This window comes from Rhinoraja longicauda, chromosome 7 (assembly GCF_053455715.1).
Source record: "Rhinoraja longicauda isolate Sanriku21f chromosome 7, sRhiLon1.1, whole genome shotgun sequence".
NCBI classification, from domain to species: Eukaryota; Metazoa; Chordata; class Chondrichthyes; order Rajiformes; family Arhynchobatidae; genus Rhinoraja; species Rhinoraja longicauda.
The window spans coordinates 39780864-39795386 of NC_135959.1; the positions used below are offsets into that span (position 1 = coordinate 39780864).

Here is a 14523-nt window from a genome sequence, read left to right on the forward strand (position 1 = left end):
TACGTTTGATTACTTGCTGAATTACTCTTGAATTCTACTTTTCCTTTCTTTATCAATGCCTTGGTCTTTATTTGTTCAATTGATAATATCTTTTGCTATCCACTTTTGCTTTTTAGTTTTAGTCTGAAAGGGATATCTATGTATTGTACTATGGATTCATTCTTTAAATGCTATGATTGCTTGTCTATTTTCAAAGCCGAAATCGCTTTGCCATCATGCCTCTGTAATTGTGATATTGCATCGGATCCGTTCTTTCACTCGACCAATTTGTTGTCGAACTATCTTTAACCGGCACCTGCCTGCATTTATCCAAGCCATCATTTCCAGAAAGGATCGCAAGTGATTTAGACATTAAAGATTAAAAAGGACACAGAGTGCCGGAGTAACTCAGCAGGTCAAGCAGCATCTCTGGAGAACATGAATAGGAGACGTTTCGGGTGGGGACCCTTCTCAGGAGTCTGAAAAAGGATCCTGACTCGAAATGTCGCCAGACATTTAAAATGTTCATTCACAAAATGCTGGAGTAACTCAGCAGGTCGGGCAGCATCTCGGGAGAGAAGGAATGGGTGACGTTTCGGGTCGAGACCCTTCTTCAGTATTTATTCATTTTGTGAATAAATACCTTCGATTTGTACCAGCATCTGCAGTTATTTTCTTATATTTAAAATGTTCACCCAGTTTTGTTTGTTTCGAGAATGTAACAATACATCACCACATCCTCTGTTAATTTAGCTTGGATGCAGTATTTTGCTGTAACAACAAGCATATTAGAATGTAGATTTCTTTCTAACATTGTTTTAAATATGCAGCTCTCAGGAAGCCATGGTGCTCACCATGTTTAAAGGTGTTGAACGGAGGCTGTCTATGCGATGACGTAAGATAATTGTCCTGTGCCCAGATTTCAACTTTTCAGCAAATGTTACATTCACTCATTCCTAAAGACACAGGTACTACCACACCTAAAGACACAGGTACTACCACACCTAAAGACACAGGTACTACCACACCTAAAGACACAGGTACTACCACACCTAAAGACACGGGTACTACCACACCTAAAGACACAGGTACTATCACACGCAGCCTCCTGAGAAGCAAAAGAAAAACAGGTAGATTTTACTTTTAATTTCCTCTAAGCGTCGAGATTCAAATAGAGATAATCGACGGAAAGGGGAATAGAAGCGCCTATGTATTAAACTGTAAACGGTTTAATAAGCCTAAAAATGACGAAGATGACCATTGAAATCGTTGCTTTCGTGATATCCGTGTCTGGCTTTATTTTGATATCTTCCACGTTGCCCACGGACTACTGGAAAGTGTCCAGCATCGACGGTACTGTTATCACCACTGCCACATTTTGGGCCAATCTCTGGAAAACCTGTGTGACAGATTCCACCGGCGTCTCCAACTGCAAAGACTTCCCATCCATGCTCGCACTCGATGGTTCGTAACTTTTATGAATTCTTTCAAACGTCTGTTTTTGTACTTCGAACCCTGCCATTCCCCAGCTGTACTAACTGCAACCCCCCGCTGTATCGCTGCAACCCTCCGGTGTATCGCTGCAACCCTCCGGTGTATCGCTGCAACCCTCCGGTGTATCGCTGCAACCCCCCGTTGTATCGCTGCAACCCCCCGCAGTATCGCTGCAACCCCCCCGCTGTACTAACTGCAACCCCCCGCTGTATCGCTGCAACCCCCCGCAGTATCGCTGCAACCCCCCGCTGTACTCGCTGCAATCCCCCGCTGTACTAACTGCAACCCTCCGCTGTATCGCTGCAACGCCCCGCAGTATCGCTGCAACCCCCTGCTGTACTAAGTGCAACCCCCCGCTGTACTCGCTGTAACCCCCCGCTGTTCAGCTGCAACCCCCCGCTGTACCAACCCCCCCGCTGTACCAACCCCCCGCTGTACCGCTGCAACCCCCGCTGTACCGCTGCAACCCCCGCTGTATCGCTGCAACCCCCCGCTGTACTAACCCCCCGCTGTATTCGCTGCAAGCATAATCGATAGGCTTCCACATGTTCAAGACCACTTCATTCAACATGGGTGAGCATATCTCAGTTGTCAATGGTTTCATCAAGAAATGGCTTGACAACTACACCCTGACAATGGCAGTTAGGGTCTCTCGTAACCAGAAACTTTGAATGAACAGGGAGATTCACTGTCTGCTAAAGACCAGATCCGACGCTTTCAAGAAGTATTATCCCACACTGTGCATGATGGCCATATATAATCTCCGCAAGGCTTGCAGGAAAGCGGAAAGACTTCTAAACAAGCTGGAGGCTCAATTCAATCATGAATGCCAGGCAACTGTGGCAGGGCCTGAATACCATCACAGGCTAAAAGCTGAAATGGGGGGGGGGGGGGGGGAGCTGGCCCTGAAAGAGTCACTGGAGGCAAAAGAGACCACTAATGTTGCAATCTGAAGCAAAGAAAACAAACTGCTAGAGGAACTCAGTGGGTCGGGCTGCTTCCATGGAGAGAAATGGACAGACAATGTTTCAGGTCAGGTCCAGTCTTAAAGACTGATAATTAGTTCGAATTGGTCATAACATTTTCTCCACCCTGACCCTCGCCATTGGTGCCTGTCCAGGTTGTTTTCTCAGTTTCTTACTCTACTCCCTGTACAGCCATAATTCTACGGCATGCACAAAGCCAACTCAATCTGTAAGATTGTCAGCCGGATCAACAACAATGACGAGATGGAGTGCAGGAAAGATATTTAGAACCTTGCATCAAGTTGGCATGACAATAGCATAGCCCTTAACATCAGCTCGTGGAAGGGTTGGTTGTTGACCGAAGGAACTAAGGGAGTGAACACAACCCTTGTGTTCATCCATGAAGTTGTTGTTAAGATGCTCAACAGCTTCAGGTTCCTTGGCATACATATCACCAGTAACCTAATGTACTCCCTTCATACTGATGTGGTGATCAAAACTGTGCATCGGTATATTTACTTTCTTAGGTGTCTGAGAAGATTCAGCATATCCACAAAAATTCTGTTGAACGTCCACAAGTACACTTTAGAAAGTATTCTGACAGAATGCATCTCATGTAAGGTGACTGCTCTGCTTTTGACCACCTAAATATACAAAAAGTAGTGAATACAGCCCAGACTCGTCACTTCCTTCCATCCAGTCCATCTTCACAGTGCATTGCATCAGGAAGGCTGGATTTACTGTCCAGGATGTCTGCACTCCTGATCACTCCTGGTTTCATCTTCCACCTTTTGGGAAAAGATTTAGTAGCTTGAAAACTCGAATATCCCAACTTAAGAACAGCTTCTTCTCCATTTATCCTGAAGATTAAGATGCATGGGATCCACAGTGACTTGGAGAGTTTGATTCAGAATGGGCTTACTCATGGAAGACAGAGTGTTATGGTCCAAGAGTGCTATTCTGGCTGGAGATCTGTGACCAGTGTTCTTCAGGGATCAGTGCTGGGACTTCTGTTCTTTATGACATATATATAAATGACATGTGTAGATGAGATGGTTAATAAGACTGCAGACTATGTCAAAATTGGTGGATTTGCAGAGAATGAGGAAGGCTGTCAAAGTATACAGCGGAATATAAATCAGCTACAGAACTGGGAGGAGAAATGACAGATGGAGTTGAAACCAAGCAGGTGTGAAGTGTTACACTTAGGAAGGTAGAATATAAGGAGGAAAGTTACAGTTAATGGCAAGACCCCCCAACATTATTGATGTACAGAGGGATCCTGAGAGCCAAGTCCATAATTTTTGGAAAGTGATAGCACAAATAGATAGTAAAAAATAAAGAAGGCATATGTGTAAGAAGGAACTGCAGATGTTGGTTTACACCGAAGATAGACACAAAATGCTGGAGTAACTCAGCGGGTCATGCTGCATCTCTGGAGAAAAGGAATAGCTGATATTTCAGTTTGAGACCCTTCATCAGCCAATGAACATCACAGAGATGTTTCTCCAGGGATGCTGCCTGACTTGCTGAGTTACTCTAACATTATGTCTATCAAAAGAAGGAATATGATATGCCTTCATTGGTCAGGGCATTGAGTACAAGAGTCAGGAAGACATGGTGCAGCCTGTAGGACACATTTGGATTATTGTGTGCAATTCTAAATGCCCCATTGCAGGAAAGATGTGGAGGCTTCGGAGAGAGTGCAGAAGAGGTTTACCAGATACTGCCTGGATTTGGGGATATCCAGATATAAAGAGCTTTCTCTGGAGCATCAGAGGCTGATGGGACACCTAATAAAAGTATATAAAATTATGATAGGATAGACAGCCAAACCTTTTATCCCAGGGTAGAGATATCAAAGGCTAGAGAGCATAACTTTAAGATGAGAGGGGCAAAGTTTAAAGGAGATGTGCGGGGCATATTTTTTACATGGAGAGTGTTGGGTGTCTGGATCATACTCCCAGGGATGGCAGAAGAGGCAAATACAAAAAGGAGCATTTAAGAGGCTTTTGGATAGGCACATGGATATGCAGGGAATGGAGGGATATGGATCACATGGAGGCAGAGAAGATTAGTTTAGTTTGCCATCATATTCGGCACGGACATTGTGGGCCAAAGGACCTGGTTCTGTGGTGCATTGTTCTATATTCTATGTTTTATGCTACTAGACTCCTGAACTAATCACCACTTTCATTGTCCCTTCCCAGAAGTGTTGTCATGTATTCTTATGCCTAGTTCTACCTCATTCAGCTATTCCATTAAATATATATTTTTTGCAGTACTTAGATTGCACTAAAATCTGGCACCATCCTGCTGTCACATGTCATTGTATGTATATTGTTTACTCTTTGCACTTCATGTGAACAAAAAATGTTATTGCACCCTAGTGTGTATGAAATACAACCAGCGGGAATTGACTCTCCTCACTGCAGTTGGATCCTCAATTTTCTGACACTTACCTCAATGGTGAGGATAGGTGACAACACCTCTTTCACAATAATTTTCAACACGGCTGCCCCACAAAGATGTGTTCCCAGTCCACTACTATATTCCCTATACACTCATAACTCAACGGTCATTTACTTTAGTTTAGTTTAGATTGGCTTAGCTTAGTTTAGCTTAGCTTAGCTTAGCTTAATTTAGTTTAGTTTAGTTTAGAGATACAATGTGGAAATAGGCCCTTTGGCCCACTGAGTCCACACAACCATTGATCACTTATACACTAGTTCCATGTTATCTCACTTTAGCATCCCACACAATTAACCTACAAACCTGCACGTCTTTGGAATGTGGGAAGAAACTGGACCCAGAGAAAACCCACGCAGTCACAGTGAGAACATACAAATTCCGCACAGTACCCGTAGTCAGAATCGAACCTAGGTCTTTGGCGCCATGAGGCAGAAGCTCTACCTCGGCACCACCGTGCCTCCCTCGTATTCAGTTCTAATTCCATTTACAGGTTTGCAGACAACACTACTGAGGTGGGCTGAATCACAAACAATGGCAAGACAGTGTACAAGAAGGAGATAGAAAACTTAGTGACATGCTGTCAGGACAATAACCTCTTCCTCCATGTTAGCAAGATGAAGGAGTGGTTAGTGACTTCAGGAAACATGGTGGAGTACATGCACCAATCAGTATCAATGGTGCAGAAGTAGAAATGGTTGAGACCTTCAAGTTCCTTGGTTACAATGATCTGTCGTGAACTAACCACATGGATGCGACAGCCAAGAAGACACACCAACAACTCTATTTCCTGAGGAGACTGAATAAAAATTTAGCCTGCCTACAGTGACTCTTTCAAACTTCTACAGATACACAATAGAAAGCATACTATCAGGTTGCATCATATAATAAACTAATGTGAATCAGAAAGAACAATTACTAAAAGTGGAGATAGAGAGGAAACAAGTTCTGCCATTCATAAGAATGAACATATCTTTGTGCAATGAACTTTTGAATTTTGTAATATTTTGGAAACTCATTGGTCTGTAGGTAAATACATAAGTTACATGTTTATAACCTTGGGCAACCTGTATAATGTTAACTAATAACTAATTTATTTCCTTGCTTTGAATTCACATGGAAATAGTGATTAATTGTATTCTTAATTTTTGAAATTGAATGCAAGATGGGCAAAGTTAAACCATTGTGATCAATGTTTAAATTGTAAGATTTGCTCTGCTTGATTGCCAGAGCCCAGTGGAGTGTTATGGAACATTAAGATGTTGGCGTACCAGACAAAGTTCCCTGAAAGTGGTGACCCAGATGCTGAAGGAGGTGTATGGTATGTTTGCCTTCTTTGGACCAGGCATTGAGTATTGGAGTTGAGATGTTGGTTACAGTTGTACAAATTATTGGTTAAGCTGAACTTGGAATCATAGAGTCATAAAGCACTGAAACAGGTCCTTTGGCCCTACTTATTTATGTTGACCAAGATGCTCTTTCCAAGCTAGTCCCATTTGTTTGTAATACCTCTAAATCTTTCCAATCCATGTATCAGTCCAAATGTCTTTTAAAAGTTGTTATGGTGCCTGTCTCACCCTATTTCTTCTGGCAGCCCATTCCATATACCCACTACGCTCTGGTGAAAAAGCTACCCCTCAGGTTCCAAAAAAATCTTTTCCTTCTCACCTTGCCTTCTACTTCTTCATCCCCTACCCTGGGATAAAAACTGTGTATTCACCTTATCTATTAGTTTAGATATTCTCCTCAAGATTTTCTACACCTCGATATGATCACCCGTCAGCCCCCTGTGCTCTCAAGAATAAAGCCCTAGCCTGCCCAACCCTTAAAAATGTTATCCTCATAAATCCTTTCTCATGCTTTCTAAGTTAATAGCATCTTTCTTCTAGCAGAGTTTTGGTTTAGGTTTAAGTTTATTAATGTCCCATGTACAGAGATACAGTGAAAAGCCATTTTGACTGCTATCCAAACTGATCAGATATACAGAAATACACAAAGTGCTGGAGTAACTCAACGGGTCAGGCAGCATCTCTGGAGAAAATGGATAGATGATGTTTTGGGTCAGGCATCTTTTTCAGACTGATTGTAAGGAGGTGGGGGAGAAAGGTGGAAGAAAGGAGGGGGCACAAAAATCCCTGCAGGCATTAAATAGGTGGATACAGGTGAGGGTTTAAAAAAAATATAGACAGATGATCAGATATTCCATACATTGATACAATCAGTTCAAACTCGTCCAATAGATAGAGCATAGTGGAGACTACAGTGCAGAATATAGTTCTCAGCATTGTGGTGTATTGTGGTGCATAAGTTCCTTAGACAAAGCTCAATGTCCTCAATGGGGTAGAATGAATCAAACAGTGCCCTAGCTTATGGAAGGACCATTGAGAATGTTGATAACAGAGGGGAAGAAGCTGTTGCTGAGTCTGTTGGTGAATGATTTAAAGCTTCAGTACCTTCTGCTAAACAAGAAAAGGAAGGAGGAATGACTGGCGTGGGACAAGTCTTGGATTATGTTAGCTGTTTTCCAAGGCAGCATGAATGTAGATGGAATCAATGTAGGGAATTCTGGACTATGTCATTGAGTAGGCAACAGTCAATTGGGGTGGTTGGGTCTGCGTAAGACCCCTCTTGACTGCCTTCTTGTGGTGAGCTGTGGAAGACGCGTTGTGGATAAGTCATGCTTTTCGGAGAGGAGCCTCTGCCGGGTCTTCTCATCCTGGACTCCCATGATCAATGTTTGGGTAAACATTGCTTCTTCAACTTTGCTTAGAATGATGTCTTTGTACTTACACTCCAGGACTGCCAGAGGTAACCTAGTAATGAGTCATCCACATCCTCTTTGTGGGTCCGTTGCTGTTGTGAGAACCGGCAGTGTGCTATGACGACATTGTATCGAGTCACCCACATGTTGTCTAAGGTCAACCACGCATTGGGCAATTCTGATTCATTGTGTAAGTGCAGGGTGTCTAAATATTTCTGTCTGAACTCTCCCAAGGGCTTGCAGAGCATGTTGAGGTTCACTGCTTCCTCCTGTCTTGATGTTGGTGTTAACATCGGTAGAAGCTCAACATAGTCCTGGAAGGTCTTCTTCCATTGCAGTCAGGCCTCAGATGTTGGGCCCACCATAGCAATGGGCCAAAATCCTGCAGGGGATCGGCGCGCATGCGCATATCGACTGTTCGGAACGATTCAGGATCCTGTTCCATGGCCAATATAGTTTAAACTCTCCTGAGTAGCAATTGCAAAGCTGCCTGCCAGGATTTTAGTCCCCTTCCAGTTCAGATGCAATGCATCCCTCTTCTGCCTCAGAGGTCCAAACTTCTGAATCCTTGCCCTCTGCATCTTGAACTGCACATTCATCTGTCTATCTTCCTATTCCTATCCTCACTAGGACATAGCACTGTGATTGGAATGGGTCAGGGGCGGAGAGAAATCAAGAAGGTTGATGTCTCATTGGTGTTTAATAAGTAAAAGGTCCAGAGAGGGTAAAAGGCTGGGAGGAGGAATCCAAGATAACGAGGTATGTTTGAGATGGGAGAAAGGGTCATCACTTGACAATGAGGACTCCCTCCCATAGAAAAAGGCCCAAAGGCAGAGGAGATGACAAAAACTCTGCACCATGGCTCAAACTTGTTGAGGTGGGGATGGAGGGGTACAATGGTAAGGCCTCTGTTGTCAACTGACTGTTTTGTATCGGAAAGAGCGAGTTCAGGGGGGATGGGGAAAACATGGCAGGGATGAAGGCCAGGGTTTGAGTGGAAGGAAGCTTGGGCGATGTACTGTGGGCTTCCTGACCCGCTGAGTTACTCCAGCACTTTGTGCCTTTTTTTGGTATTATCCAGCATCTGCAGTTATTTCTTTCTACATTCTCCCTACTGCAATTTCATAATAGGCCTTGTTTTGTTACTTGGATTCTAAAATTTAAAGGAGGTCAGAGTGTGGTGAATATCTGGAATGAGTGGCCAGGATGTGATGGAGGCAAATAGAATTGCAATATTTAAAAGACATTTGGTCAGGTACTTGGATAGGAAGGCATTGAAGGATACCGACCTAGTGACCTCGGAAAATGGGACTAACATAAATAAACATCAAGCTCAGCATAAACGAGGTGGGCTGAAAGGGCCCACCTTACCCTTTAACCTCCTACATCAAAAGCAATCTGGTATGAAACAAGTCTTTGAGTTGAACTTATGTCATCGAGAGCAGGGAAACCTGGACAACATATGCAAGGAATGGGAAGAGGTTTAACAGCTTTCAGTTTTGCTGCCTCAGACATATATGCAACTCCTGATGATATATAATGGTAGCCAATTTTGAGGTTCTGGTCCATATTAATTCCATCAACATGTATTAATTTCTAAATGACATTTGCAGTAGTGTAGTCACAAATAAATGTACTGCCATGTAGTCAGATGGATGGCAGTTGTCTTGCCAAGGACATTTTGTACACAGGTATCCCATTTAGCATTAACACACAGAAGTGCTGGTTTGTTATTATGCTCTTGGTCCTGGAATCTGAACACAAACAGGTACATTCCCCAATACTAAGAAACCCATTTACCTCAGCTGCACACTTCTGTACTGTGAACCTGGCATGAACCCCAATCTCCTGTTGCCCTCCTGCATGAATGAAACAGTAATCACATTGTTGTAAAGCTCACTGGAGTGAACTCAGCTCACTGAAACAATGTGCAGAGGCTGCCTTTGAGGGCTGGTATTTGATGTACCAGGGTGAGCCAATTGTGTCCTCAGTACTGAAGTATGGGGATGGAGACTACATCCTGGCTGGCATTGTTAGTGTGGGCATTACTGGTTACTGGTAGCGGTTGCTCCACATGTTGTAGATTGCCGGGATCCTCTGTGATGGAAACTGCTACCTCCCTCTCCTTTTGTTTGCACAGCTCTTCCTAGCCCAGAAATTTCTCTTCAGCAACAAAACCAATGGCTAGTGACTATCATGGAACTGGATATAGTCTGTGTTACTTGTGTTTTCCACCAGAGTAGAAAGATGATTATCCTCAGTGAATCCTGAGAGCTTTTGGCAGCATTTGTCGAATTGATATGATTGTTCAAAGATAGCATTAGGCCCAAATGAAAGATTACGTTTCTGTTGAAGCACCAACCCTCTTCAAAAGTGACAACATCACTGGTAATCAGCACCAACTCACATACAAAAAGTGCCTTTCTGGTTCTGCAGGGGATACTTATAATGTATTCAGCTAGCAACAAAGACTTCAATCTAAAAGGATGGCTGCAGAATGCATCCATTTCATTTACAGTCTAGATTTCTCTCGTGGAATAAGTTGAAATTCGTTGTTTGTCCTGCTTTAACAATAGAACCCCATTAACAAAATTAGGAACATAAGTAGGAGCAGGCCATTCATTAAGATCTTTGCTGATCTGATTTTTTCTTCAGTTCCATTTTCCTGCCTGTTCTCATGAATCTAGTCTTTTCTTCCCAGAACAAAGACATTTTGCATTTAACCATTTTTTTAAAGCTCCAGGGAGTAGGCCATTGGGACCAAGGGACTTTAGTCCCATTTATTTGCCAAGTACCTTTCCTTAAGTGATTATGATTCCTTTAAGGAGCAGAGCAGAGAAATCCAGAGATTCGCTTTCTTCCAGAGATTGAGAGAGGAAAGTGGTACGAACTTCAGTTTTAAATGACTGGTCCCTTGTTTTGTAGTTATGTTCCCTTATTTATGGCTGTCCCACCCGTAGAAACATCTCAGAGTCTATCCTGTGAAGCTTCCTTGGGATCTTGTATGCTTGAATGGGGTCATCCCTAATTCTTTTAAACTCCAAGGAATTCAGACTCAAACTGTCTAGCCTCTCATGAAAGGACAACCCTCTTATTCCAGGAATTAGCTAGGTGAATCTCCTTTGGACTACATCCAATCCTACTATATCCATTTTAGGCAAGGAGCCCAAGATTTAGGCAAGGGGCGCATATTTCAGGTGTGGCCTCATCAATACCTTGTACAACCATGATAAAGACCTCCCTATTCTTAAACTCCAATCACTTTGCCATGAAGGTTAACATACAATATGCTGTATGCTATGAGGCAGCATTGGTGGAAAGAGAAACAGTCAGTGTTTGGGGACTACAATCCTCCATCTGAAATAGGAAAAGGAGTGATGCAAGTAGAATTTCAGTAGGAGGGAAGATAGGGGTGGGATGTAGAACGAAGGGAGTGTGTGTGATAGAACAAATTGAAGTGACTTAATGGGGCAGATATCAGTACATTAGAACATAGAAAAGAAACCAGGTCTTCTGCCCACAATATCTGTGCCAAAGATATTGCCATGATTCATACCCCTTAATTCCCTGCAAATGCATGTACTTATCTAAAAGGCTCATAAATGCCATTATCATGTTTGCCTTTACCACCACCCCTGGCAGCATGTTCCAAGTACCCATTACCCTTTGCGTAAAAAAAAAAAACCTGCCACGCAAATCTCCTTTAAGCTTTGCCTCTCTCACCCTAAAGCTATACCCTCTAGTCTTTAACATTTCCATCTTGGTAAAAACGTTTTGACTTCAACCCTATCTAAGCCTCACATCATTTTATGTACTTCCATCAGGTCTCCCCTCAATCTCTAGTGTTCGAGAGAAAATGCACCATGTTTTTCCAACCTCTCTTGTAGCTAATACTCAGAGGCCAGGCAGCATTCTGGTAAGCCCCTTGTGCGCCCTCTCCAAAGCCTCCACAACCTTGCTGTAACAGGGCAACTCAAATTGCATGCAATACTCCAAATGCAGCCTAACCAATGCCTTATAGAAGACATCTGGCAGTTCATTTCACGTATGCACTATCCTCTGTTTGAAATAGATGCCCCTTGGGTCTCTTTTAACTCTTTGCCCACTCAGCTTTGACCTCTGCATTCTGTTTTCTGACCCCCTAACTCTGGAGAAAAGATTGGCTGTTCACTTTGTTTCTGCCCCTCTTGATTCTATATACCTCTGGTATATGGTAGACCTTCAGCCTTCCATACTCTAGGGAAAAGAGACTCAGCCTATCTAACTACTTAGATCCCTCCAACCCTCCAAGACCCAGTAATAAGGTCAAAAGGTCATAAGTGATTGGAGCAGAATTAGGCCATTCAGCCCATCATGTCTACTCCACCATTCAATCATGGCTGATCTATCTCTCCCTCCTAACCCCATTCTCCTGCCCTCTCCCCATAACAAATGTATTGTTAACAAATAGAGTTTAACAAAACACAAAGTGCTGGAGGAACTATTAGGTCCCACAGCATCTGTGGAAGGATGTTTTGGGTCGGGAACAATACAATACAATACAATACAATATATCTTTATTGTCATTGTACAGGGGTACAACGAGATTGGGAATGCGCCTCCCATACGATGCAATAAATTAAATAATTTAAACAACAACAACCCAACGAAACAAATTGTAACAGTTTTAAGACACAATAAAGTGCAAGTAGATCTGTGCCGGTTCACTGTGCGATGTGACCATCCGGCTCAGCAGGACCGGTTCATAGCAGCTATGGCCCTGGGGATGAAGCTTTTCCTGAGTCTGGAGGTGCGGGCGTAGAAGGCCTTGTATCGTCTGCCCGATGGGAGGAGTTCGAACAGACTGTTGCAGGGGTGTGAAGAGTCTTTGTGGATGCTGGTGTTTTTTCTGAGGCATTGTGTGTTGTAGATGCCCTCCAAGGCTGGTAGCTGTGTTCCAATGATCCTCTGAGCTCTATGGACTACCCGCTGAAGAGCTTTCCTTTCTGCCTCCGTGCAGCTGAGGTACCACACAGGGATGCCATGTGTTAGGATGCTCTCTATGGTGCAGCGGTAGAATGTCGTCAGCAGCTGTTGGGGAGACCAGACTTCTTCAGTGTTCTTAGGTAGAACAGTCGTTGCTGTGCCTTCTTGACCAGCACAGCAGTGTTATTGGACCATGTTAGGTCCTCCAAAATGTGAGTGCCCAGAAACTTGAAGCTGGACACTCTCTCCACACTGTCCCGGTTGATAAAGATCGGGGCGTATTCCCCATTATGTGACCTACGGAAGTTGATGATTAGCTCCTTGGTCTTGGTGGTATTTAGGGACAGGTTGTTATCAGAGCACCAGTCCGCCAGGTTCTGCACCTCCGCTCTGTATTTTGTTTCATCACCGTTGGTGATCAGCCCGATCACCGTTGTGTCGTCTGCAAACTTGACAATGGTGTTGGTGTCGAATGCAGGGACACAGTCGTGTGGGAGTAGAGCATGGGGCTCAGAACACAGCCCTGTGGTGTGCCGGTACTCAGGGTGATAGTGGAGGACAGGTGCAGGCCCATTCTCACTGCCTGCGGTCGCTCCAGCAGGAAGTCCAGGATCCAGTCGCATAACGATGAGCTGAGGCCTAGCTGGTGGAGTTTGGTGATGAGCTTGGTGGGGATGACCGTGTTGAAGGCGGAGCTATAGTCAATGAATAACATCCTCGCGTACGTGCCCTGTCTCTCTAGGTGAGTCATGTAAGGGGTTTCTGCGCCGAGCTTTCGCCCGACCTAAGGTCCCCGTGCCTTGCTCTGATCCCTTGACCAGGCCGTGCACACTGGTTCCCCGTGAGTGGTTCGACCCACTCACCCCTTACGGTTCTAGACACTGGACTTAGATGCAGGAGCTCTTATAGTGCAGAAAAATTGAACCAGACCAGATTTGAAAACCAGGGTTTAAATGAAAAGGCTTTTATTCAGCGCTTGGGACTATTGTCCACGAATATTTATACATTGCTGTATGACATACTTATTAAATACGTACCGAATCACACGAATACTTATACCTATGAATCATTAAACACACACAGTTCCACAGGACAGATACCCGAATGCCTTTTTCGCTGATTTTTTTGAAACACACAGTTCCACAAAACATATACACGAATACCCTTTTACTTATGAATTCTTAAACACACAGTTCTACAAGACATACACACGACTGTAAGATGGGGAATGTACGACACATCGCAACCTTGACCAACACATATTTTAATACACACCCAACGTTTATTCACAACCACCCTCCCCTCTACACTAAACTATGTCCAGGATATGTAGGATTTGGAGTACATGCTCACCATGGGGTTATTACTGGGGTTACTGGCTGTTCGTTTTGCAGTATTTCTTCTTGAGTTGCGTGCCTGTTCCTCTCTCTTGCATCCGTTCTTCTTGCCTGTCGTTTCTTCCTCCTGCATTCGTTTGACTTCCTTCCGACTCTCTTCTTGACTTCAGTTGACTTCGAACCCGGTTTTCTCTGCGCTTCTTGACTTAACTTTTTCACCCAAAAGTAGTGGCCAGTTATACTATTTCTGACCCGTCCTATCTCCCGCCAGATCTTGGAATCTCTTTGTTCAAAAAGATATGTATGAGTTTTTCTTCTGATCTGCGCTTATGTTCGGGGATACCGGGGATGGCCAGACGGTGTTAATTGGTATTTCGTTGTGAGGTGATGGGTGTTAACTGGTTTCCCATCACCTACCAGGTAGTTTTCTATGGGCTATTGTGCCCCCTCAACGAGATGAACTGTTTAGGTCGGCTTGAGGCATTGTGAGTATGCTGATGTCAGCGCCCCAGTGTCTGGACTCCGACCTGGTTTCGTAGGTTTCTGCATGGCC

General features: G+C 43.9%; 1 protein-coding gene across 1 annotated transcript in view; it reads left to right on the plus strand.

The window, feature by feature from the left end:
- Positions 1-1217: 1217 nt before the first annotated feature.
- Positions 1218-14523, plus strand: part of cldn10a (claudin 10a) — a 54175-nt gene continuing 40869 nt past the window's right edge. Inside the window, exon 1 of the mRNA XM_078403034.1 lies at positions 1218-1443. Coding sequence (XP_078259160.1) covers positions 1224-1443 — 220 coding nt within the window. The 5' untranslated portion in view covers positions 1218-1223. The remainder of the gene's footprint in view (positions 1444-14523) is intronic.